At 42.8% G+C, this 25855-nt stretch overlaps 1 protein-coding gene across 2 annotated transcripts in view; it reads right to left on the reverse strand.

Moving 5' to 3' along the window:
- The window catches only part of LOC308051438 (transportin-1-like), an 84474-nt gene extending 59985 nt beyond the window's left edge, over positions 1-24489 (reverse strand). For both annotated transcript variants that reach the window (XM_080361866.1, XM_080361865.1), the window contains exons 1-3: positions 24364-24489; positions 24094-24207; positions 9729-9804 (exon numbers count right to left, since the gene is read on the reverse strand). In XM_080361866.1, the coding sequence (XP_080217992.1) occupies positions 9729-9804; positions 24094-24198 (181 nt within the window). In that variant the 5' untranslated portion in view covers positions 24199-24207; positions 24364-24489. The remainder of the gene's footprint in view (positions 1-9728; positions 9805-24093; positions 24208-24363) is intronic.
- Between the last annotated feature and the right edge of the window lie 1366 nt (positions 24490-25855).

Consider the following 25855-nt stretch of genomic DNA (forward strand, 5'->3'; position numbering starts at 1 on the left):
TAATCTAACATTGCAGACTGTAGAGCTATAGAATTCTGTAATGCCCATTACAAACATTCAGCTGACAAAGGTATGACGGCTGGGTCTCTTTAGTTTGGAGAAGAGGAGACTGAGGGGTGATCTTATTAATGTTTATAAATATATAAAGGATGAGTGCCACGAGGATGGAGCCAGGCTCTTCTCGGTGGCAAACAATCATAGGACAAGGGGTAATGGGATCAAGCTGGAACACAAGAGGTTCCACTTAAATTTGAGAAAAAACTTCTTCTCAGTAAGGGTGACAGAGCACTGGAACAGGCTGCCCAGGGGGGTTGTGGAGTCTCCTTCTCTGGAGACATTCAAAACCCACCTGGACATGTTCCTGTGCGACCTCACCTAGGTGTTCCTGCTCTGGCGGGGGGATTGGACTAGATGATCTTTTGAGGTCCCTTCCAATCCCAAACATACTGTGATACATAATCTGATTCTTTTCCGCTTATTTCCACTATGTGGGACCGACCTTTTATTATCGATTGAGTGAATGTTTCTATTCTGGTAACTACTGATTGTTTGGGTTGAATTGAGAGAAACAGCGACTCCAAAATTCTGAGTGGGTCAGATTCTTTTGCCCACTGCATGATCAAAGCAAAAGGATGTGCAGAGTTATTAATAATCATTAATCCAATTTCTTGTTCTGGATCCCATCTGTATGTATAACGATTGGAAATTTTTTGCATAATGTTCACTAATGCTTGCTGTACTTCAGCATTTGTTGAGTGTGGAGCATCAACCCCACCTCCTCCCTGCAATACTTTAGCAATTAGCAGTAAATCAGCATTTGTAATACCACAACAGGTACGAATCTAATTGAAAACACCCATCATTTTTTTAACATCATTTAGGGTCTGAATGTCAGTCCTGATAGTCAATTTTTGCGGATGAACCGTAGCCTTAGTAATTTCCCAGCCTCAGTATTTCCAAGGCTGTGTTTGTTGAATTTTTTCTGGTGCAATTTTTAAACCTCTGGTCCCTAACTCTTTTTCTAGTTCTGCAACTATCAATTCTATTCGTAGCGATTTTCCAGCAATCAAAATATCATCCATGTAATGATATATAATCAAGTCTCTGTGTTTGTCATGTAGAGGCGCCAATGCCCAAGCAACATAAGACTGACACATAGTAGGTGAATTTTTCATGCCCTGGGGTAAAACAACCCAATGATATCTTTTCATAGGTTCTTGCTTATTGACTGATGGTACTGAGAAAGCAAATTTTTCATAATCATCCTCATGTAACGGAATTTTAAAGAAACAATCTTTCAGATCTATTACTAACACATCCCACTCCTGTGGAATCATGTTAGGGGATGGCAAGCTAGGCTGTAGCATTCCCATGTTTTCCATTACTTCATTAACTTTCCTGAGGTCATGTAAAAGACGCCACTTTCCACTCTGTTTTGGAATTGTAAAATACAGGTGAGCTCAGCAGGCCCCGTGATCTTCCAGCAGGGCTGAACTGACCAGCGCCTGCGTCCCCGCTTGTGTCACCTCTGCCTGGGAGTTTAGGTGTGGCTTCGGAGATCCCCCAGTAGAGAGGTAACTAAAATAAAACTTGCTCTTTGCAAATGCATTTGTGGCCTCTGGCTCTTCTTGCGACATGCCTGCGTATGTGTACACACTTGCACACCACCCACACCCATGACTGGTAAGCTCGGAGTTTCTAACTGCCGGTTAGAAGGCCATTGTTCTAGGCTGACGAAAGTAACATCTACACCAGTGTCTATAAGCACTGACAGACAAAGTTTTCCTCCATCAGGATGTGACAATGTCACCCGTTGTGTAGGGTTTTTCTTTTGGATTTCCAATGCCAGATAGAGTTCAGGAGGTCCAGTAGAACCAAAACCTCCATTCACCACATTCCATATGTTGAACTTTTGGAACTGCTAAATAGAAAGGAATTAACTGTCCAATTTTTGACTCTTTCGGAATATGAACTGGAGGAAAAAGTATCCATACCATAATAGAAATCACTCCAGTCAAATCAGCATCTATTATTCCCGGTAACACAAAAACTCCTTTTCTGGATGTAGAAGATCTCCCTAGCAGTCAGTAGTGCACTCAACCCCCAACCCAAAGGTCCATGCATTTCCGTAGGTATGCAGCAAACCTGTGAGTCCACCAGGGTTGCCTCTACTGCTGTTGAGACATCCACTCCTGCACTCCCTGAGGTGGCAGCGGCGGCGATGCTGTCCAAACAGCCTGCCTGAGAGGGTTGCTGTTTTGTGTCATCGTGCTGCCCTGCCCCGTGCTCAGTGATCCGTTTCCCAAAGGCCTACCATCTTTAGTAAACCTTGATCTGCAATCCACAGCCCTATGTCCAAAATTTTTACAAGTACAGAACACCTGTGTTGGCACTACTTGATTTTTTTTGCCAGTTGTCTCGGCTTTGCTTTACACTGCACCCTTATGTGACCTGATCTTCCACAATTATAACACAAAGGTCCTGATTCCTGTTTACCTTTTTGAATCAATGGCTTTATGGCTGCTGCAAAAGCACTAGCCATATAACCAGCTTGCTCTTCTGGTGTACCCACCCTTGAACATGCCTCCAGGATATCAATTAAAGTCGAGTTCTTTGGCATCACCTGTAAAATATGCTTAAAAGCAGGATTAGCATTGTCCACTGCTAAAGTCATGAGCAGTGATTCACGAACCAGATCAGTTAACTGTGACCTTTCCAACACATCACGCAAACGCTCTAAAAATGCCACGTAAGAGTCATTTTGACCTTGTTTAACAGTAGTATATGGAGGTATAACTTTTCCATCCTAGGCAGCGTTTTCAATGCTTCCCTAGCTAAGTTCATTGACTGATGCAATATCGGCGCAAGCAATCTAGCTTGTCTTTGTACATCAGCAAAATCTCCCTGACCTAAGAGCATATCAACTGTCGCTGTTTTTAATGGATCTCCATCCCCCCATCTAGATTTTGTACTGCTGCTTGCTGTATCAAATCATACCAACGTGTTCACCAGAGTAGCTGCTGAATTGGTGTTAGTATCATTTGCATCAACGTATGCAAATCTGAAGGAGCTATAAGATTAGTAGTAAAAATACTGTCAATAAATGCTTGAGTATAAGGTGACTGTAACCCATGTTCTTTTACCGATTTCCTTGCCTCCTTAATTATTTCCCAGGGAAAAGCAGCCCACTAATTAGGTTTGTGTCTCCCGTCCTTCCCTGTATCTCCCAGTATTACTGGATAAGCAGACGGTAAAACTTCCCCCTCAAGCAATGCATTTTTTATAACACTCTGCCACCTCATGGTAGGATTGCCACTCGCAGCACCCACAGCACCTCCCACCGCCCCCTCAGAATGCTTATCAGAAATGTTCTGTTCCAGTCTATGTATTATCACGTCTTCTCTGTTCATTTGATCTTCTAAATAAGATTGTTGAATCTGTTGTTGTCCTTCCAAACCTTCCAGTTTCCGAATAAGCTCTTGGGCCCATTTAGGTTTATCAGGAAACCTAGGATGAATCAGAGGTTCAGGAGTAGGTGGTGTAGACGGTGGCAAAGGAGGATAAAATAGTTTCTTCTTTGTCGAGTCGGTCGGTACGTTTTGATCAGTTTCCATGTCCTCAGTACACTGGCTCTGTTTTTTGATGATTCTTCTTCCAGGGGAGGTGCAGATGGTTCCTCTATTGGCACTTCCTCTGGGAGCGAATACTTTGTTGGATCGTGAGCAAAAACTTGCAACTTAGTTGGCATTTGAGCTGGAAATGCCTGTTTTGAGTCACTAATGCTCCTAACAGTCTTTTCATCTTTTGTCGGACTTAATGCTGCAAACGGGCCTCGTGTAATAGTCTTTTCGGCTTCTAATTGCTTCAATGTAGTAATTATCAGTTGCCAGGCGGTTACAAGGCCAAGAATATCTTTTTCACCGCAACTGATCACCTCCCACGACACAGTTCCCACTTTTTCCCAAGCCTCTATTTGAAAAGCTCCTGACGGATCGGCAGGGAACCCATGGCCTCTGCACCAAATTAATAGCCTTTTGAGGTTACTCTCCTCATATTTCACCCCTCTCTTAAAGAGGATATGCGAGAGAAGATGCAGTATTGCTGCTGCTTCTTTAGATATATTCTGCTCCATCTCCTCTCGCCCCCAGCTGCTCACCTCTTTGGGTGTCCGTTGCAACGATGTGGGATCCTCTATTCCTCCTCCATTGCTTCTGTAGCGATCAATCAGGAGTCACGCAGCCCACAGACCACATCCCGGTCATGGTCCAGCTGCGCCGTCTCCAGCCGGGGCTTGTTCCACGCTCCAAGCATGCATTAACTGATCGGATATTGTCTATATTCACGAGCTGTCCACGCGCCCGAGTTTCACTGCTAATAGATCTGTTACGTCGTGTTGCTGCCTTGTAGCTGCTGAACTGTTTTACTCCCACAGCAGATCCTGCTTTCAGTTTTCCGAGGTGGCCTTGAAATTCCTTTGGGCCTGGCTAGTTCAATAACAAATCTCCATCTAATAGAAACTCATCCACACATTAACTTCAAGAAAATCCCTCAAATCTCCCACACTTTTTCAATGCTTTCCTTTTATGCGTTTCAGGGACAGGGAACGAGATAATAGAGATCACATATTCCACTCATTCTAGATGCTCAGAATAAGGAGTTTCAAGAAAGTATTCCTGAAGCATTGACTCACATAACACAATCTACTGGATAACTTCAAAGTTTCTTTTAAGACTCTTAAATGAAGAAATAAAAACTAAAATCTGTCACTTCTCACAAATGCTATGTATGCCATAGAACTACTTAGGAGAAGCATTATCCTTAAATCTGCATTACAATATCTATATGAAGCATGGAAAGGAAGAATTAGCCATCATAAGTGGTGGGGGAAGGAATGGAATTTTTAGTGGTCTGATCTGACTAAATTCATTCTCTCATAATTTGCTTTCCCTTAAGATAGTTATGCACCTCAATTACTTTATACTTTGGTTACTAAAACTCAGTTGGGCTTAATTTGTTTTTGAAATTCTTAACATATCTGAATTGAAGGGAAAAAAAATGTTTCACCGTTGTTTAAATAGAACACTACAGATGTTATGCAGCATTTTAAGTTGTAAGGATACATTAATTTGACTTGACTTCTGAATTGTAATCTGATCAGATTCACTCCTTGGCAGTTATTTTAGTCTATTCAATTATGACATCATGTGGGATGATGGTATTTGGGATGGGAGGTGGTGGTAGTAGGGAGGTATTTGTTTTAGTTAAACAGTTAAAGCTGCTGAGCCACTTTTCAGGATTAATCCTGCTTATCAAAAATATCTTCTTGAAACCAGAAGCTGGTTAATCAACACCTGACCTCACAGAATGGTCTTTTTCTTACTCAGCTTCAAAGATCTTTCAACACCAACACACAAAGAAAGTTGACAATGGAATGGACTCAAGAAAACTGCTGTCCAGATCAAATTTAAATTTCAACTCTCATCAAGAAATATTCACATCAAACCCACAAAACCACTTTGGATCCCAGTAATAGTTTATAAAAAGCCATTTCAAATTCTGCTTGCAGAACTGCAATCTAGATTAATTGTGTCATTATTACAAAAAAAAAAAAAAAAAAAACAAAAAAAAAAAAAAACCAAAACATCTGTGGTGACTTCTAGTGAAACAAAAACTTGGGGGAGGATGGGGACAGGATCTTCCTCCATGGTAATATTTTATGTCAAAGTAAGCTACTCTGAATGACTTAGTCATCATATGAACAAGATCAAGAGTTGCAGAGACATCACTCTATCTTCAACTGGTCTTAAAAATCCAAAGCATTTTGGAAATAAACTTAAAAGACCATCTTTAAAGATAATGACAAAGGCAGTACTCAAGCAGTGTTTTCAATCCCAGCTCATCTACCTTCAGATTAAAAATTCATCTGGAGGATTCTGATCCTTGAGTGTGGTAGCCTCACACCAGGCCATGATCAATCCATCAAGGTAACACTCTAGTAAGACCAAAGACTAGAGTTCTCACATTAGGACTGGATGAAGAATCAGTCACCTAAACATGATCCAAGATTGGGATCACAAGGACTTTGCATAGCTGCAACAGGATAGATAACTATGGCTATACAGGCCAGCAGAAAGCGATCAGGAACATGATGCATTTCTCTCAATATATGTTCCCATTAGCCTAGGTCCTGCCAAGAGTCCAGCAACGCTCCTAAAGAACAGAGAAGAAACCAAACTAAAAACTTTACAGAAACTATGTGCAAACTAACCATGTCCTTTATCTATCGTCCAAGAAAGATAAAAGGTAGATCTGAGAAAGGACATATATGTTTTGCCAAAATGATGGACAGTCTGAATCTTAACTAGAACAGATCTTCTCATCAGTAGTTCTGTTCTTTTTTCACCACATAGAAAGGAATTAGGTATGTCATATCCTACCTAAAAAGTGGTAAGCTTTGAGACCACTTCTATTCTTGCAATTTTCATACAAAACAACCACCGACATGAAGGCCATATTAGGCTAATTAGAATGCCACATTAATTCTGAAACCATATAAAGACATCTTCCTTTTTTGTTCTCTCATAAATGTGAAGACCTCATTCAAGGAAAGAACAGACACAGTAAGAACAGTCTGCAAAGATTACAAAGTCTCAATTTAGTTTATCTTTAGAGTTCAACAGAGAAACGTTATCAGGAAGCAACACAGCAGTCTCTGCTGATGCAAGCAGACAGCATCATCTCAGTGTATGCTGATACAACTTTGTATCAACAAAATATGATGGCAAAATTATGACAGTCATCACATCCAATACTTTCTAACTGACAAGTTGAATTTCTGAAGACGGGAGGGTATTCTTGGTGAATGACAATGGTCATCATCTTTTGATAATTTAGCATACACAAAATCCACCTCTCATTCCCAAAGCTCAGCATAGTGTATGAAAAAAAGCAAGGTGAAACTCCAGTTTAAAAATAATAAGGAAGTTCCAGGGAACTGACAGAATTGCCTTACTGTAGTGGGCTTTTGTGGCAAGGTCTTTTGCAGCAAGTGGGCTGCAGGGGTAGCTTTTGTGAGAAGATGACAGAAGCTACCCCCATGTCCAACACAGTCAGTACCAGCTGGCTCCAAGATGGACCCACTGCTGGCCAAAGCTGAGCCCATCAGTGACAGTGGTAACACCTCTGTGACAATATATGATTTATGTGTTTTTCTATACCCCAGCTGCAGTTGCCTGAACATATTTACAATTATTCTCCTTGCCATTCTTGCGCTATTCCCACACAAGGGGTAATTGTTTTAAACTAAAGGAGGGGAGATTCAGGCTATAGACATGAGGAAGACATTTTTTACAGTGAGGGTGGTAAAAGACTGGAACAGGTTGCCCGGAAAGGTGGTAGATGCCCCATCCCTGGAAACATTCAAGGCCAGGCTGGATGGGGTTCTGAGCAACCTGATCTAGTTGGAGATGTCCCTGCTCTTTGCAAAGGGGTTGGACTAGATGACCTCTGAAGGTCCCTTCCAACCCAAACTATTCTATGATTCTATGATTCCATGATTCCATTCCAAACAGACTGATGCACGTAAACATTAAGGGGGGAAAAAAGACTATCAGATAATCTGAGAAGATCTGTTGGAAAGACATTCTGACACATCCCTAAACGCACATCAGTATCTAGAATCTCAAGCTCAAGTGGTGAACAGAATAAAGAAAGGGAAACTGGCAAGTAAGGCAGTGTTATTGTCCTGGTTTTGTTAAAAACAAGTTTCTCTTTCAGTGAATTTTGCCTGTCAGCTAAAGCCTTCATATTAACTGCATTTTCCTGGAGAACCAGACACATGTTTTGGTAAACCTAGCAATGGAATGCAAACTTATTGATAAGCATGGATGGACATCTCGCGAGAGGGGCGACGAGAAACAGGTGACCAAGAAACTGACCAACTGTGTATAACATTCCATTCACGTGAATACTTCATATAAAAGTGGGAGATCACGAGGATCTCGTCCCTTTTCCCCTTTGTCTTTTTGCCTTTTCTCTTCTGCTTATGGCCGACATTAGGAGAGGACCTTGCTAGTCGTCCCTGCGAACTGAGGCCTAGTGAGAGACTGAATCCAGCTCCGGTTGGCTGCAGAGTCTAATCCAGGACTTCGGGTGCCAGCTCTGCAGTTGCTGAGACTTTCAAGATTGGTTTTGTATATTTTGTATTATTTTCTCTATTCTTATTAGTAGCATTAGTAAAACATCTTTAATTTTTTCCAACTCTCTTCTCTCTGTCCTTCTTTCGCTCCCGATCGCCTGTCCTGAGTGGGAAGGGGGGAGAGGGAGGGGCAAAAGGGGGAAGTGGGGGGGGAGAGGAGGTTAACAATACATCTGCCAGGGTTTTATTGTCACCCCGCAATCTTAACCCTCAACAGTTATTAAATATATTTAGGTAGGAGAGATATGGAGCAATCTTCTTGCCATGTCCTTTGTACAGACTTCAATTCCCACCACCAGACTTACTCCATTTTTCATTTTTCTATTAATGGTATAAACTACATGAACAATTGAAGTATGACAGCATACTCATTAAGGAGTTTTGAATATTCTATATCTACACTAATACCTTGCTCAAAAATTTAATATCCTGGCCAACTCAGTTCTTGAAAGTGCGCTCTCTCTCAAACTTGAGGTATTCCCCCAAGGCCTTAAAAATTATCAGGAGATTTCCTTCATAGAACACACAAAAACATTTGAATATATTCCAGCCTTCAAATATGAAAATATACTTTCCTCCTTCTCTCTCTTTCCTTCCTCCTGAAGTAAGCTGACAGCACAACCAAAACACTAGTTCAAACATAATATAAATGTTCTTGCTGATGCTTTGAATGTTACGGGGCCACATGTAAGCAAAATCTAATTCAAAGTGAAAAAAGCAAGCACTCAGAAACTTGGAGGTGAAGCACTAGAAGGCAGAAAAAGCACTAGTAGTAGGGCACTAAGAATAAAACAAACCAAAACAAAAATCAAACACATTAAGTACAAACGAATGTAATCAAGACAAAAGATGTGCCAAAACAGATCTTAAAATAATTCTCTTTCACTGGCAAAGACCTTACAAATCAGTAGCTGTAGTACACTGGAAAAAGTATTTTACACACCCTGATCATTAATAAGTAACTGCCTGAATTTACCTACTGAAAGAGGCTACAAAGTGTGCCATAAACAATTTGCACTAACGTCTATACAAATAAGCCAACAGTAAGTAACTACATTTTATTAGAATTAAGACTTTAGAATTAAGATTCTGACAGGCAATCTTTGGACAACTCTAGTATATGATATTCAAAACATTTAACAGGTTGATTACTAAGGAGATCACAATAACAACTGGATTTAGCAGCACATTTTATAATGTGTATATTCACAACTCATCACCATGAAGTGCAAAGTTTTTCCACAATTTCACTATAGTCTGATAAAAATATGATGCACCCACATTTCTGGGAAGATTTTACAGGACATTTAGAATGGAATCTATTCCAAGACTGAAACTACAAGCACCAACATGTTATCAGATCTTTTTTCACAGGCTCCTGAGAGGATAAAAAGAATTCTACATGACTATGGAGATCAACCAACCAGCAAACTGACTACAGAAATCAGCTTCCTATTTCTTTCAACCTAAATAAAATAAATTAAAAAGAAGAAAAAAATAGAATAAACCAGTCAATATCTCAAGAACTTACCTTCAGACTTCAACTTTGTAAGAACAAAAATCAGGTAGTTGTTGAAATCTGGATACTGATTGAGTTGTTCTAGTTTCTGAAAAGAGAAACTGTTAAGGAAATTTGAATCTTCACACAAAGCATTTATAGCTTTCTGGATATTATGATTATTGAGTTACGTACTATTGCGTCATTTCAAACATCTGTGACTATAAGCTCACAACATACAGAGCATGAACAATCTCAGAACAGTTTCTGTACTTTTCACACTGAAGCAGTAGGTTTTAGTTTAGTTCAAATCTGAAAAAATAATCCAGGGACAGACACAGAAATTAGTTTAAGATTTCAATATTTACACTTAGCAGCCAGCCAAACCTAAGGAATCCACTCAGACACAATCCCATAATAGGTCATTTTTTTCTCCACAATAAATAAAAGCATTTCAGCATTAAAATACAACAGCTATTATGATTCTTATAAGCTACTCACTTTAATATTAGTCATTTACTTTTTTCACAGTGCTAACTAGCCACAGCCTGAGATTTCAACAGCGAGAATCTGTTTAAATGCCCAAATATTTATACCAAGAAGTTAATGCTTTTTCATGGTCTCAAAAAAACAACCAACCAACCAAATCCTTCTGTATCCAAACTGACTGTCTAGAGTGACACCTCTCTGAACAAGTATCTTACTAGCAATACTAGCCTCTTCACTGTCCTTGGGGAAACTGCAGGAAGAATGATTATGTTTCTGAAATGCTACAAGATATGTAGTTGTTTTTCTAAAATTTGTCATTACTTCTCCCTCAAATTTCCAAGTATTCTGCTACTGATTGGCTAGAACAGCAATATGGCATTTCCCTTGTATCTTGTTCTCACACCCTGTTATTAATTAGTATTATGGTCAAAAATATTTTAAGTTATAAGGACACAGAGTTGTCCTTAGGTTACTAAACCCAGTAGATATGATCAGTATGGCAAACAATCAAGACATTTAACAAAAACTGATTTTTAAAAGAAGTATTAGGATGGTGCAAAAGTAATTGCACTATTGGACCATGAATTTTAAATCATGATGACTAGGCTCAAATACATCTTTATAAAAATATAAAAATAGTATAAAAATAATAAAAATAGGAACCGTTACAGTCAATACATTTTTGCCAATGAGAAATAAGTTTGTTTATTCCTGTAGGGTAAAAATCTGTGCTTCAGGATTCGACAAACTCTTGGAAAGCATTTTCTGCATCCTGCTGGTTGTGGAAGTGTTTTCCCTGCAAAAAGTTGTCAAGATACTCAAAGAAGTGGTAGTTGGATGGCAAGAGGTCAGGTGAATATGGCAGATGAGGCCAAACTTCGTAGCCCAATTTGTTCCACTTGTGAAGTGTTGGTTGTACAATGTGTGATCAGGCGTTGTTGTGGAGAAGAATTTGGCCCTTTCTGTTGACCAATGCCAGCTGCAGGCATTGCAGTGTTCGGTGCCTCTCATCGATTTGCTGAGCATACTTCTCAGATGGAATGATTCTGCCGGGATTCAGAATGCTGTAGAGGATCAGAACACCAGTGACCATGACCTTTTGTCAATGCAAGTTTGGCTTTGGGAAGTGCTTTGGAGGTTCTTCTCGGTCCAACCACTGAGCTGGTTGTTGCCAGTTGTCGTATAAAATCCGCATTTCATCGCATGTCATAATCCGATCGAGAAATGGTTCATTATTGTTGCGTAGAATAAGACACTTCAAAACGATGATTTCTTGGATTTTCGGTCGGCTCACGAAGCACCCACTTTTCAAGCTTTTTCACCTTTCCAGTTTGCTTCAAATGACAAATGATCATAGAATGGTCGATGTTGAGTTCTTCATCAACTTCTCATGTAGTTGTAAGAGGATCAGCTTCAATGATTGCTCTCAGTTGGTCGTTGTCAACTTCCGATATCAACTCTACTATGCTCCTCATCTTCAAGGCTCTCGTCTACTTTGAGAAACTTCTTGAACAACCACTGCACTGTATGTTCGTTAGCAGTTCCTGGGCCAAATGTGTTGATGTTGTGAGTTGTCTCTGCTGCTTTACAACCCATTTTGAACTCAAATAAGAAAATCACTGGATTTGCTTTTTGTCTAACATCATTTCCATAGTCTAAAAACATATAAAATAAACACCATGTAATAAGTCATTAGCAAAAAAAAAAACCATAAAGTGAGAAAATTGCATTAAAATTATGTATAACATAACTACATTTATTTAAGAATGTATTCCAATATGAAATGGCAAATTCAACAATGCAAAAACTGCAATTACTTTTGCACCAACCTAATAAGATTATTTGCTTCATAGGCATTTACTTTACTTGCTGTATAGCTAAACCTCTAAATATTAAAATTCGCTAAACCTTAGATGTATTTATGTTAGGACACTGATGGCCTTTCCAAAGACCAACAGCCAGTGTCTCAATCACAAACTTAAGAAACTTCATTTTTAAATATTTAAGCTGCTTGCATCAACTAGTAACTTTGCTAGAGAAATCTGTTCTCTTTCCACTTAATAAGAGAGTAAAATGTACTTATCACAGCCACAAGTTCCTCTGCTGTGAAATACACGGTAGACAAAATGTAAACAAAAGGATGGTCATAGGAAGCGAAAATAATACAAAACATTCTAAATGGCCCATGGAAATGAATAAACACATCCAAAGATTTTTGTGAAAGGTACCATGCCAAAGAACTCTTTCAAGAACAGCTAAGAAGCAGGGTAGCACATTCCGAAAGATTTTTCTTCTTCTCCAACTTCAGAAACATAATCACAACAGTCAGTCAAACATCACTAATAGCTGTGAATTCCAACAGCTCAAATAAGCAGCAGCAACAGAAACAAGCAGAAAATACTAAAAGAGCTGTATTAGAGAATTAATTAGAAAACACCTAATAGGTCTAGGTATCAAAGAATAATTTATAAGCCTGACATAGTTTAGTCCCAGCCCCTCCCCCCAGCTGGCAACTAAAGCTTCTACAGGTATGTCAATCAGAAAAGGAAGGACAAAGAAAGACTGGCAAGACTGGCAAACTAGTACAATGGATGAGGAGAAGGCTGAGGTACTCAACAACTTCTTTGCCTCAGTCTTCACTGGCAAACTCTCTTCCCACACCTCTTGAGTGGATAGACATACAGGTAGGGACTGGAGGATCAAAGTACCTCCCACTGTAATAGAAGATCAGGTTCGTGATCACCTGAAGAACATGAATATACATAAAAGTTTGGGACCTGATGAGATGCATTCCAGAGTCCTGAGAGAATTGGCTGATGTACTTGCCAAGCCACTCTCCATGATATTTGAAAAGTCATGGCAGTCAGGTGAAATCCTTGATGACTGGAAAAAAGGAAACATTGCACCCATTTTCAAAGAGGGTAGAAAGGAGGACCTCGGGAACTACTGAAGTGTCAGCCTCATCTACGTGGTCCCCCACAACATCCTTCTCTCTAAATTGGAGAGGTATGGATTTGATGGGTGGACTGTTTGGTAGATGAGGGACTGGCTGGATGGTCATACCCAGAGAGTAGATGTCAATGGCACCATGTCTGGATGGACACTGGTATAAATGGTGCCCCTCAGAGGTCCATACTTGACCCAATAATTTTTAATATCTTCAGCAATGACACAGACAGTGGGATTGAGTTTGTCGATGACACCAAGCTGAGAGATGTAGTTGACATGCCTGACAGACAGGATGCCATCCAGAGGGACCTGGACAAGCTCAAGAAGTGGGCCCACGTGAACCTCATGAGGTTCAACAAGGTCAAGTACAAGGTTCTGCACCTGGGTCAGGGCAGCCCCAGGTATCAATACAGGCTGGAGGATGAAGGAATTGCAAGCAGTCCTGCAGAGGAGGACTTGGAAGTACTGGTGGAAGAGATTGGACAAGGTGTGGCAATGAGCGTTGGCAGCCCAGAAGGCAAATCGTATCTTGGGCTGCATCAAAAGGAACATGGCCAGCAGATCAAGGGAGATGATTCTGCCCCTCTGCTCTGGTGATACCCCACCTGGAGTACTACATCCAGCTCTGGAGCTCAGTACAAGAAAGACATGGAGCTTTTGAAGAGGGTCCAGAGGAGGGCCACCAAGACAATCAGAGGGATGGAACACCTCTCCTATGAGGAAAGGCCGAGAGTTGGGGTTGTTCAGCCTGGAGAAGGCTCTGGGGAGGCTTTATAACAGCCTTTCACTACATAAAAGTGGCTTATAAGAAAGATGGGGACAGACATTTTAGTAGGGCCTATGACAATAGGAAAAGGGGTAATAGTTTTAAACTACAGGAAGGGAGATTCAGGCTAGACACGAGGAACACATTTTTTTACAATGAGGGTGGTAAAAGACTGGAACAGGTTCTCCAGAGAGTCGGCAGATGCGCCTTCCCTAGCAACATTCAAGGCCAGGCTGGACAGGGCTCTGAGCAACCTGATGTAGTTGAAGGATGTCCCTTCTCATAGCAGGGGGATTGGACTAGATGACCTTTGAAGGTCCCTTCCAACCCAAACTATTCTATGATTCTGATTGTTGCATGCTGCATCTTGAACTCATAGCTAGTGCATCTGGCACAGTTCTTGCCCACGGCCTGAAGGTTTAAGATATTGACCACAAAGAGGTGGCTGGATGCCAGTTGTTGAAGCCAGCTCTGGTACCATCATTACTGCACTTTGTCCAGTTTTATCAAAGTTCATTCTTCGTTAACCTGAAAGGTACTTACTGAATACTGTTAGTCTGGCATATGATACTATGTAGCAATTAACATCATGCAGTTTACATTATGGAGAATTCTCACCCAGAATCAAATCCCCTTGATGTACACATCAAACTCCTTTATCCTTCAGCATTACCCACCAAGTGCACCCAGGTCCCTGAGCAAAAGCAATCGCACAGATGGGTTTGCCTTTACTTGAGGTAGGAGCAACCCAGACTGTCTTCCCAAGCATATTTTTCATGTTTGCTACAGGGACTTCACCCCGTTCTACAGTACGTGAAAGCTCTGATTGGGCAGGGCCAGCTCAATTGGCACATCCCTTAGTGTTGACTAACCAGGTGGTTTATGCTAAATGCGTATCTCAATGTTTGAAAGCCCCACCACCCATTGCCCTTAGTGTAGTCTTTAACAGTCCATTGTGCTCTTCGGTTTTCCTGGAGGCTGGTGCATGATAGGGGATGTGATACATCCAGTCAGTGCCATGCTCTTTGGTCCAAGTGTCTATGATGTTGTTTCGGGACTTAATTCTTTCTGGGGTGCCATATCACTGCTTTTCAAGGCACAGGATAGTATTCCAAATGGTGGCATGGGGCACAGCCTATGTTTCCAGCCATCCAGTTGTTGCTTCCACCATTGTAAGCACATAGCACTTGTCCTGGGGGGTTGCAGGAGTGCAATATAGTCAATCTAACAGGCCTCCTCACGTGTATACTTTAGTCATTGCCCCTCCCCACCCCCCCGTACCATAAAAAGCTTTAACCGCTTGGCTTGCTTGATCACAGTAGATGTTTCACAATCATGGATAGCCTGTGCAATAGTGTCCATGGTTAAATTCATCCCTCAATCATGAGCCCATCTATATGTTGCATCCCTTCCTTGATGACCTGAAGCATCATGGGCCCACTGAACCAGAAATAGTTCACCTTTATGTTGCCAGTCCAAATCCACCTCAGCCACCCAAATCGTAGCAGCCTGATCCACATGCTGGTCAGTTTGACTTTCTTCAGTGGCCTGACACTTTGGTACTTGAGCACTTATGTGACATACTTTAACAAGTAGGTTCTCTAGCCGCGCAGCTTTATCTTGCCACAATGTGGCAGCCCAGATGAGTTTGCCTCTACGCTGTAATTTGCTCTGCTTTCATTGCTGCAACCACCCCCACCAGGCATTTGCCTATATCCATGAGTCAATGTAAAGATAAAGTACTGGTCATTTTTCTCTTTCAGATATATCTAAAGCCAGTTGGATATTTTTCACCTCTGCAAACTGACTCAATTCATCCTCTCCTTCAGTGGTTTCTGCAACCTGTCACGTGGAACTCCACACAGCAGCTTTCCACCTCCAATGCTTTTCCACAATGCAACAGGACCCATCAGTGAACAAGGCATATTGCTTCTCATTCTCTGGTAGTTTATTATACAGTGGGGCCTCTTCACCACATGTCAACTCCTCTTATGGTGATATGCTATAATCTTTACCTTCTGGCCAGTCTGTAATCACTTCTAAGATCCCTGCATGAACAGGGTTCCCCATTCAAGCCCATTGTGTGATCAGTGCGAGCCACGTACTCCATGTAGAATCAGTTGTATGATGTGAAGAGGAGACCTACCTTTGAACATCCAGCCCAGCGCTGGCGGTCAAGGTGTCAGAAGAAGCTGTGCTTCAGTACCAACCACTTCTGAAGCAGCTCGAACTCCTTCATATGCTGCTAGCACCTCTTTTTCAGTGGGAGTATAGTTGGCCTCAGATCCTCTGTATCCCTGACTACAAAACCCCAGGAGTCTACCTCAAGTCTCCCCTGGTGCTTTCTGCCAGAGGCTCAAGGTAGGACCATTCTCCTTGGCTGCAGCGTTGAGCATACTTTCATAATCCTGTCCTGCCTGGACTGGCACAAAGGCTTACCATTGTTCAAGGCCCCATTCGAAAACATTCTTCTTCTAGGTCACATAACAGAGAGGGCTTACAATCTGACTGTAGCTTGGAATGTCCATTCTCCAAAAACCCACAACACCTACAAAAGCTTGTGTTTCTTTGTTAACTGGTGAAGACATAGCTGGATTTATTTTAATCGCATCCATTGGGATATGATGACATCCATCTTGCTATTTTACTGCTAATGGATGGATCTCCTGTGTAGGCCCCATGACCTTTCTTTGTTTTATAGAAAACCAGCTTCAGAATAATTTGGATTATTCTCTCCCTTTTCTCCTTCTGCACTGTCACCCCACATGATTTTGTCATCAATGTATTGCAGGTGTTCCAGAGCTTTGTCCTGTTTTAGTGCACTGTGGATCAGTCCATGGCAAATGGCAGAGCTGTAATTCCACCTCTGGGGTAGTCAATTCCAAGTGTATCAGATACCCCTCCAGGTGAAAGCAAACTGTGGCCTGCACTCTGCTGCCAAAGGAATTGAGAAAATATGCAGTAGTGATGTCAATTGTGGCATACCACTTGGCTGCCTTTGACTCCCGTTCATATTGCAGTTGTAGCATGTCCCGCATGGCAGCACTTAATGACAGCATGGCTTCATTCAGGCCACAACAGTCTACTGCTAGACTCCATTCCCCATTGGACTTCTGCACTGTTAAAGGGGGAGTGAATCTTACTGATCACTCTTTGACTCTCCATTTGACAAATCAACTTATGGATGTGAATCAGAGAGCCTCAGTGCAATATTGCTGCTGGTGCGCCATCATGGTAGCAATTGGCACCTGCTGTTTTTTGACCCTCAGCAATCCCACACCAGATGGGTCCTCTGAGAGATCAGTGAGGTAGACAGCTGTTTAATGTCCCCTGTCTTTTGGCTGCTATGCCAAAAGCCCACCGATACCCTTTTCAGTCCTTAAAATACCCTCTCCTGAGACAGTGTATACCAAGGATGCATGGAACATCCAGGCCAGTCACAAAAGGGTGCTTTTGCCAGTCCTTCCCAGTTAGACTCACTACAGCTTCTAATAGAGTCAACTGTTGGGATCCGCCAGTCACTCCAGAAATAGTGATAGGTTCTGCCCCTTCATAGTTTGATAGCATTAGGAAACACTGTGCACCAGTATCCACTAGAGCCTTGTACTCTTGTGGGTCTGACATGCCAGGCCATTAGATCCATATTGTCCAATAAACCCGGTTGTCCCTCTCCTCCATCTGGCTGGAGGCAGGGCCACTCTAATACTGGTCATAATATTCATTACTCATTTTTTGCAAAAATTAATTGGAAGTCCATTCAAGAGGATCAGAGGCAAGATCAGCCCTTCTACTCTATCTGGGGAACTGCCCACCGGAAACTGGAGCAGTGTTTTTCCTGGCAGAAACCCCTCTTGTGGTTGTTTTTCCTTGCAATTCATATACCCATGCCTATAGGACTGAGGTAAGTTTTCAATCCCACCTCCTCATGTCTTCTCCATGGCCACACAGGAAAAACCACAGGGTGGTCCATTTTGTATATCCCTTACATTCTCTCTTGAGCCAAGAAAGACTCATTCCAAATAGCCAAGATTCTAGTGGGAAGTAGAACTTATTATCAAATCGCTGGGACTGTTGGGACAGTTTCTCAGCTAGCACATCTGGCAGTTTCTCCACAGCTGAGACGCAGGCCCGTAGGGAGGAAGAAAAATTTCCTTCGTATCACCAGAGTTGGCCAGCCAATTCATCCACCATTTGTCCCTTGCCTTCTTTCCAGGACATTACTGCCAACAAGCTGACATACGACAACGGTGCACTCTGCAGGAACTGCCACCACATGGGTTGTGTGCACTGGATCTCATCTGTATCTGTGGATAAATCCTCGTTATTTGGATCCTCCAGCACAGCTAATTCCCTCAAGTACTAGATATCTTTCTCCATGGTGGTCCACTTGCCTGGGTGACAGGTAACATCTTCCTTGAAGGGGTATCTTTCCTTCACACCTGACTGAAGTCACCTCCAGAGGCTGAGGGCTTATGTATTTTTCCCCCAATCGCTTTGTCAATGTCCCCTTCCCTAGAAAGGGATCCCAGATGCTTGGTTTTCCTACCTTCTGTTTCCAAGCTACTGGCCCTGTTATCCCAGCATTGGAGCAGCCAGGCAACGATGTGCTTGTCATCCTGGTGGCTGAAATATTTTTGCATATCTCACAGCTCACTCAGCGATAGATACTGGGTGATTATCTCTGGTTCTGCCTCTTCCTCCTGTTCTCATAATGACCCTGGTTCATCATCATCCCTCATTAAATGAGCTGATTTCTTTGTGTATTTCTTTTTCTGTATAGGGGCAACTGATATTGGCACAGGTTGGTTCTCTGGTTCAGCTGCAGCACCTGTCGCCTGGGTTTGGAGTAGCCACACTGTCTGTCTCTGGAGTTTGAGTAACTGCAGCATTTGGCAAGAGGGTAGGAGTAGCCACAGTGCGTGTCAGTCTGTTTTCCCCCCCTTCACTTTGGGAGTGCTGCAGAATATTGAGCAGTTTTTGGTACATACTTGCCAGGGGCCAGCACAATGTGATCAGTTGTGCCTCTTTGGAATAACCGCAGCATTTGCCTTTTAAATAGTTGTCGTGGTTTAACCCAAGCTAGCAATGCAACCATGACAGCCGCTCACTCACCCCCCAATAGGTGAGAATCGAAGGGGAAAGGAGAAACTTGGATTGAGATAAACACAGCTTAATAAAATAACAAAATACTAATATACTACTAGTAAATATATATATAAAATAGAAATAAAAGATACTTAAGACAACTCCTCACAAACTCTATCCACACTGAGCAGTCAGTCCCAGAAAGCAGTACCTGGTCCCAAACAGCCAATCTCAAGAGAACAGAGGAAAAAAAAAAAAAAAAAAAGGTAGAAAGGCTCAGAGGCCTCTGCAAAATGGCAAAAGGCCAAACTAAACATCCCAAACTGAACTCCCCCGGCTCTGACAAAAAGAGTGAAGAAGAAGGCGGGAGAGAGAGAGCGCCCGAGAGAGAGCAAGAGAGACCAGAAGATCCTGACTCTCCTTAAATATGAAGCATGACACTAATGGGATGGAATACTCTTACTGATTAGTCTGGATGTCAGTCAAGATCTGCCCCATCTATGCCCCCCTTCCTCGATGCCTTGCACCTGTGGGCAGAGTGCTCAGAACATCCTTGGCTCTCAGACTAGAGCAATTAAAAACATTAACTCTGTGCTGGGGTGTTATCTCTTGTTCTCAAACTAAGTCCAAATAATGACCGTGCTAGCTATGAAAAAGAAAGGTTTCTAACTGCATTAAGAAATTTAACTCTTTTTTAGTCAAACCAGCACTTCATCAGGGTCCTGTAGTTGTTCACGAGTCAATTTCCAAACCACTGGAGGAGAAAAAGTAGATGAAAAAGCAGGGGAAAGGTCCCTCTCTCCCATTCTTCCCCATAGATTGGGTGCAATTACTAATCAATTCCAAGAGGTGGCACCCGAGGTATGGGAATGACAACAATGCTGCATAAGAATATCAACATAAAAGCACGACAACTGATGTCACCATCTCACAAGTTGATATTACACAGGACAGCAATATGATAAGCCTAATCCTTCTCCCAGAGGTGATAAACAGCACCATACATAGTGCATGCAAGAATTTATGTAACACAACCACATGGACAAAAAAAGCAATATCATGACCAGCAACTACTTAACTAATATAGTAAATGTGTATTTTAACATGCTCTGGTCAGATCTGTCATTAACCCAACCTTTCATTGTCCCATGCTGGGCATCAAAAAGGATTCTCATAGATTAGCCCCAGCCCCTCCCCAGCTGGCAACTAAAACCACATGCAGCTTGCTCACCCCTCCCCTGGCCCCAGTGGGATGGGAAGGAGAATCAGGAAACAAAAAGCAAAATTTGTGGGTTGGGATAAGAATGGTTTAATGGAACAGCAAAAAAGAAGAGGAAAAAAAAACAAACAGTAATAATAATGAAAGACTATACAAAGCAAGGGATACACAGTGCAATTTCTCACCACGTGGTAATCCCAGTGTGCAGCCCACCTTTCCAAGCAAATTATTCCTCTAATCAGCGATCATGAACTCCCAACCACAGCTCATGCCAAAACTTCCCCCCTGTCCCAGAAAGCAGCTCGCGCTCAAAACACAATAGCACCAAACCGCGCAGTTCAGAGAAGCAAGAGCATCCCAGACCACCATGCTCCCTGGCAGTGAAAAGAGGAACCACACCTTCCACCACCCCCACTCCTCTTTTTAAAACTGAGTATGACCTAATATGGTACTGAATATCCCTTTGGCTAGTTTTGGGTCAGCTGTCCTGGATGTGTCCTCCCCACAGCTTCCTGTGGAAATTAACCCTATCTCAGCCAACCCAGCACAAGGCCATATTTTCTTATAAATTTCTTCACCCACTTCACCTTTTTTACTCCAAGAAATATCTATATCTTCATTTGAAAAAAATGTTTAAAAGGCTTATCAATGTATAACTTTGTTAACAAATGGTTTTGGCTAACCTACGCTCCTCACTTTATTACATTTGAGTTCTAAACACCTAAATATGCCAAAACTGTATCATAAAGAGCATGAGAGAGTTAACACACTGATAATCTTATTTAAAAATTATGGACTGGAAGTACATTACATTTGAAACCATTAATCACCATCCTACTTGGACATGCTATTAAGTAGCATTCCACAGTACAACAACCACCACAAATTTTTGCAGAAACAGTCTTTTTTAATTATAGGACACAGCCTGTCAAGAACATTTTCCCAAACTTATAAAAAAATGGTAAAAATGTGCCACTTACCTAACGGTTACAGACCAACATATGAGGACCTCCCTGAAAGCACAGGTATTTCAGCAGAGCAGGAACTTACCACTGCTGTTTAAGAAGAATTTCAAACACCAGTTAACAGCACTTTTGTTCAGTAAACTTCTACTCATCTTCAAGACAGACAGCATCACCTATATTGCCCATCCTACACATACACTGCTATTTTTCAAAAACAAACCAGATGCCATTAAGTTATTTGAAGCAGAGCTTTAAAATATAATTTTACATGAAAGCTACAATATAAACACTGTTGCTATAAACACTTTTACATTTGAAATACTAAAAATGAGCACCTGTTTAAGTTTGGGGAATTATCAGAATTATTTACTTAGCCACTTCTGTATAGTATTTTTCAAAGAAAGCAATAGCATGTTAAGAATCCAAAATATAGCTGCAAGAACAAGATGAAAACTACCTTCACCTTTCAGATAAGAACAGAAGCCTTCCAAAGTTTGACCGCATCTGTTAGGAAAGCCTACAAGTCAAGCAAATTTGGTTTCAAGCTAAACTCTTTAAATACATTCACATATATATATATATATATATATATATTCTCATCTATGTAAATGAATTCTGCTGCTTTCTGTGAAGACCTTGAAGCAAATACCTTAAATAAAAACGGATCAAGATGCTAAACTCATATCCTTCATAGGAGGATATCCTTTCAAGACTTTCAGATATTTTAAAGAAATTATATAGTTTGATCAAGGACTAGGAGACAGTAGATGAGAGCTTTATTTTTCAAGACTTAGGCTTCTATTTGTCTTAATATAAAATTTCCCTCTCTCAGCCCTTCTTCCTTAAAACCTTGCTATTTCATCACTTCTACGATAAGGAGAGACTTGAGGAGGGGAATGACAACGTTCAAACAACAAACCAACAATCTATTCAGTTGGTGCAAAAGGAAATGCAGTTTTTGCACTGTTGAAATTTGTCGTTTGATATTGGAATACATTCTTAAATAAATGTGGTTATATTACGCATCATTTTAATGTGCTTTTCCTGCTTTATGGTGTTGGGTTTTTTTTTTGCTAATGAGTTAATACTTGTTTATTTTATATTTATTTAAGACAAAAAGCAAATTCAAGCTGTTTTCTTATTTGAGTTCAAAATGGGTCATAAAGCAGCAGAGACAACTTGCAACATCAACACATTTAGCCCAGGAACTGCTAATGAACATACAGTGCAGTGGCGGTTCAAGACATTTCTCAAAGGAGATGAGAGCCTTGAAGATGAGGAGCATAGTGGTCGGCCATCTGAAGTTGACAACGACCAACTGAGAGCAATCATTGAAGCTGATCCTTTTACAACTACACGAGAAGTTGCTGAAGAACTCAATGTCTACCATTCTATGACTATTTGGCATTTGAAGCAAGCTGGAAAGGTGAAAAAGCTCGATAAGTGGGTGCCTCGTGAGCTGAAAAAAAAAAAATCAAAAAAAATCGTCATTTTGAAGTGTCACCTTCTCTTATTCTACACAACAAACCATTTCTCGATCGGATTGTAACGTGTGATAAAAAGTGGATTATATACAATAACCTGTGACGACCAGCTCAGTAGTCAGAGTGAAAAGAACCTCCAAAGCACTTCCCAAAGCCAAACTTGCACCAACAAAAGGTCATGGTCCCTGTTTGGGAGTCTGCTACCAGTCTGATCCACTCCATCTGAGAAGTATGCTCAGAAAACCAATGAGATGCACTGAAAACTGCAACACCTGCAGCTGGCATTGGTCAACAGAAAGGGCCAAATTCTTCTCCACAACACCCAATTGCATGTTGCACAGCCAACACTTCAAAAGTGGAATGAATTGGGCTACGTTTGGCCTCATCTGCCATATTCACTTGAGTTCTCAACAACCAACTACCACTTCTTCAAGCATCTCAACTTTTTTTTTGCAGGGAAAATGCTTCCATAACCAGCAGGATGCAGAAAATGCTTTCCAAGAGTTCACTGAATCCCAAAGTACGGATTTTTATGCTACAGGAATAAACAAACTTATTTCTCAATAGCAAAAATGTGTTGACTGTAATGGCTCTTATTTTGATTTATAAAGATGTGTTTGAGCCTAGTTATCATAATTTAAAAGTCATGGTCCAAAACCGCAATTACTTTTGCACCAACCTAATACAACATTAACATAAACTGCACTGCAAAGCTGCACAAGAAGCCACATACAGTAGATTTCCCCCTTCCTGTGAAATATAAAAAGTGTAACGAGCAGCATTTCAACCTCAGGATTCTAGGCAAGCAGAAACATTGTCGCAACGTAGCAAAATACATTGTCAGAGCCAGCAGGCCAGCGAGAGCATGCAGGCAGCTGCTCCACCAGGGACATTCCTCCCCACCAGCTACAGCTTTTGCCTTGAATCGCAGCGCCAGATTAGTTTAGGAAACCCCTGTCCACCCCCGCTTTGCCACAGAGGTGACGGGTACCCCGCGCCACACCACCAACTCAGCCTGGTGGGCAGCGGCCCCCCCACCCCAGCCCTCTCGGCGGGATCCACTGCGGCTGAGGACTGGGTGCTGGCAGCGGCCCAGCGTGGGGTAACCTGGGAAAGCAGCAGATAGCGAAGCAGCCATGCCAGAGCCAGGGCTTTAACAAGAAAAAAAAAAAAAAAAAAGAACCTTGGCTCCGTGCTCGCAACAGGTGCCCAGGCTCCCGGCGAGGGAAGGCGCCCCCGCGACCCATAGGCCGCTTCGGCGGTTCAAACGCCGCGCCACGGCCACCCGCTCCGGCAGAGGCTCGGCCCACAGCGCTCACTGTGGCGGCTCCCTGGGCAGGCCCGGCTGCTGCCGCAGCCCTCCCGGCCTCCCCAGCACCCGCCGCGGCCCCCCTCTGCCTGCCCCACCCGCCCACGCGGTGTAGGCCTCAACCAAGGATACTTGTTGCACGGCTCTCTGCGTGGTGGTGTCCGGGGACTGGGACTCCTTGAGCAGCTGCAGGATCTGCTGAAGCCCCTGTTCGTCAGGCTTCCACTCATACTCCATCTTGGCTTGCTGAAAAACACCAAGCAAGCGGCCGCAGTTAGCGGCGCAGCAAGCGCCAGGCCGAGGGTGGGGGGAGGAAGCAAGCTAGCCGCGCAGCGCCCGACCCGTTCTCACCCGCGCAACCCGCCAATCCCCAAACCCAAACCACAGACGGACAGCACTGACCTGCTCCTGCCGCTACCCACTGTACACCGCACCGAGCACACTGAGTCACGGCGAATTTGCAATCTGGCCCTAAGAGCTGCCTCGCGTCCTCCTGGGTCCTAGCGCCGGACACGCCTCCGCCCGCCCGAGCCGCCTCGGGCACGCCGGCGCTGCCGTCAGCCTTTCCCCAGTGCGTCCCACACCGTCAGGAGCCTGGGAGCGACAAAACACGAGCCCCTCAGTCCCGGGCGGCAGAAAATAGGGCGCCTCCTCCACAGCCCCTCCCCGCCATCACCCGAAAACAAGGAGAAAACTCCAGCAGCTCCGGCAGGCGAGGGGCGAAGCGGAGCTCTAGTCCGGCCTCCTCGGGACAGCTGCGGCCGCGCATCCGCAGTGCCTGCCAGCGAGCTAGGAGACTGCCGCCCACGGAGAAGCAGGGATGCGAATGCAGACCCAGAAGTTAAGATCGTGGTACCTGCTTTGCCGTCTGCTTGACTTCCACATGATTTGGTTTAATGCTGAGTAGATTTCATGTGTAAAGAGAGAATAGGACAACTAGACAAGAAGGGGGGAAAGAAAATCAAAAGAGGACTGGAACACCTCTCCTATGAGGACAGGCTGAGGGAGTTGGGGTTGTTCAGCCTGGAGAAGGCTCCAGGGAGACCATATTGTGGCCTTTCAGTACTTAAGAGGCCTATAAGAAAGATGGGGATGCAAGGCATGTTACAACAGGACAAGGGGTAATGGTTTTAAACTAGAAGAGGGGAGATTGAGGTTAGACATGAGGAAGAAATTTTTACAATGAGGGTGGTAAAATACTGGAACAGGTTGCCCAGAGAGGTGGTAGATGCCCCATCCCTGGAAACATTCAAGGCCAGGCTGGATGGGGCTCTGAGCAACCTGATCTGGGTAAAGCAGATGCTCATGGCAGGGGGATTGGACTAGGTGACCTTTGAAGGTCCCTTCCAACCCAAACTATTCTATGACTCTACAACACTCATATAGTCCAACTGCCTGACCACTTCAGGGCTGACCAAAAGTTACAGCATGTTATTAAGGGCATTGGCCAAAGGCCTCTTAAACACTGACAGGCTTGGGACCTCAAGGACCTCTCTAAGAAGCCTATTCCAGTGTTTGACCACCCTCTTGGTAAATAAATGTTTTCTAATGTCAACTTTGAACCTCTCCTGGAGCAGCTTTGAATCATTCCCACACATCCTGTCACTGGATACCAGGGAAAAGAAAGAGATCAGCACCTCCCTCTCCACTTACACTCCTCAGGAAGCTGTACAGAGCAATAAGGTCACCCCTCAGCCTCTTTTTTCTCCAAACTAGACAAACCCAGAATCCTCAGCTGCTCCTCATAGTACATGCCTTCCAGCCCTGCCACCAGCTTTGTTGCCCTCCTCTGGATTCATTCAAGGACCTTAACATCCTTAAATTGGGGGGCCCAGAACTGCACACAATATTCAAGGTGAGGCTGCGCCAATGCTGAATACAGCAGGATCATCAC

This window comes from Nesoenas mayeri (assembly GCF_963082525.1).
Source record: "Nesoenas mayeri genome assembly, chromosome: W".
NCBI lineage: Eukaryota > Metazoa > Chordata > Aves > Columbiformes > Columbidae > Nesoenas > Nesoenas mayeri.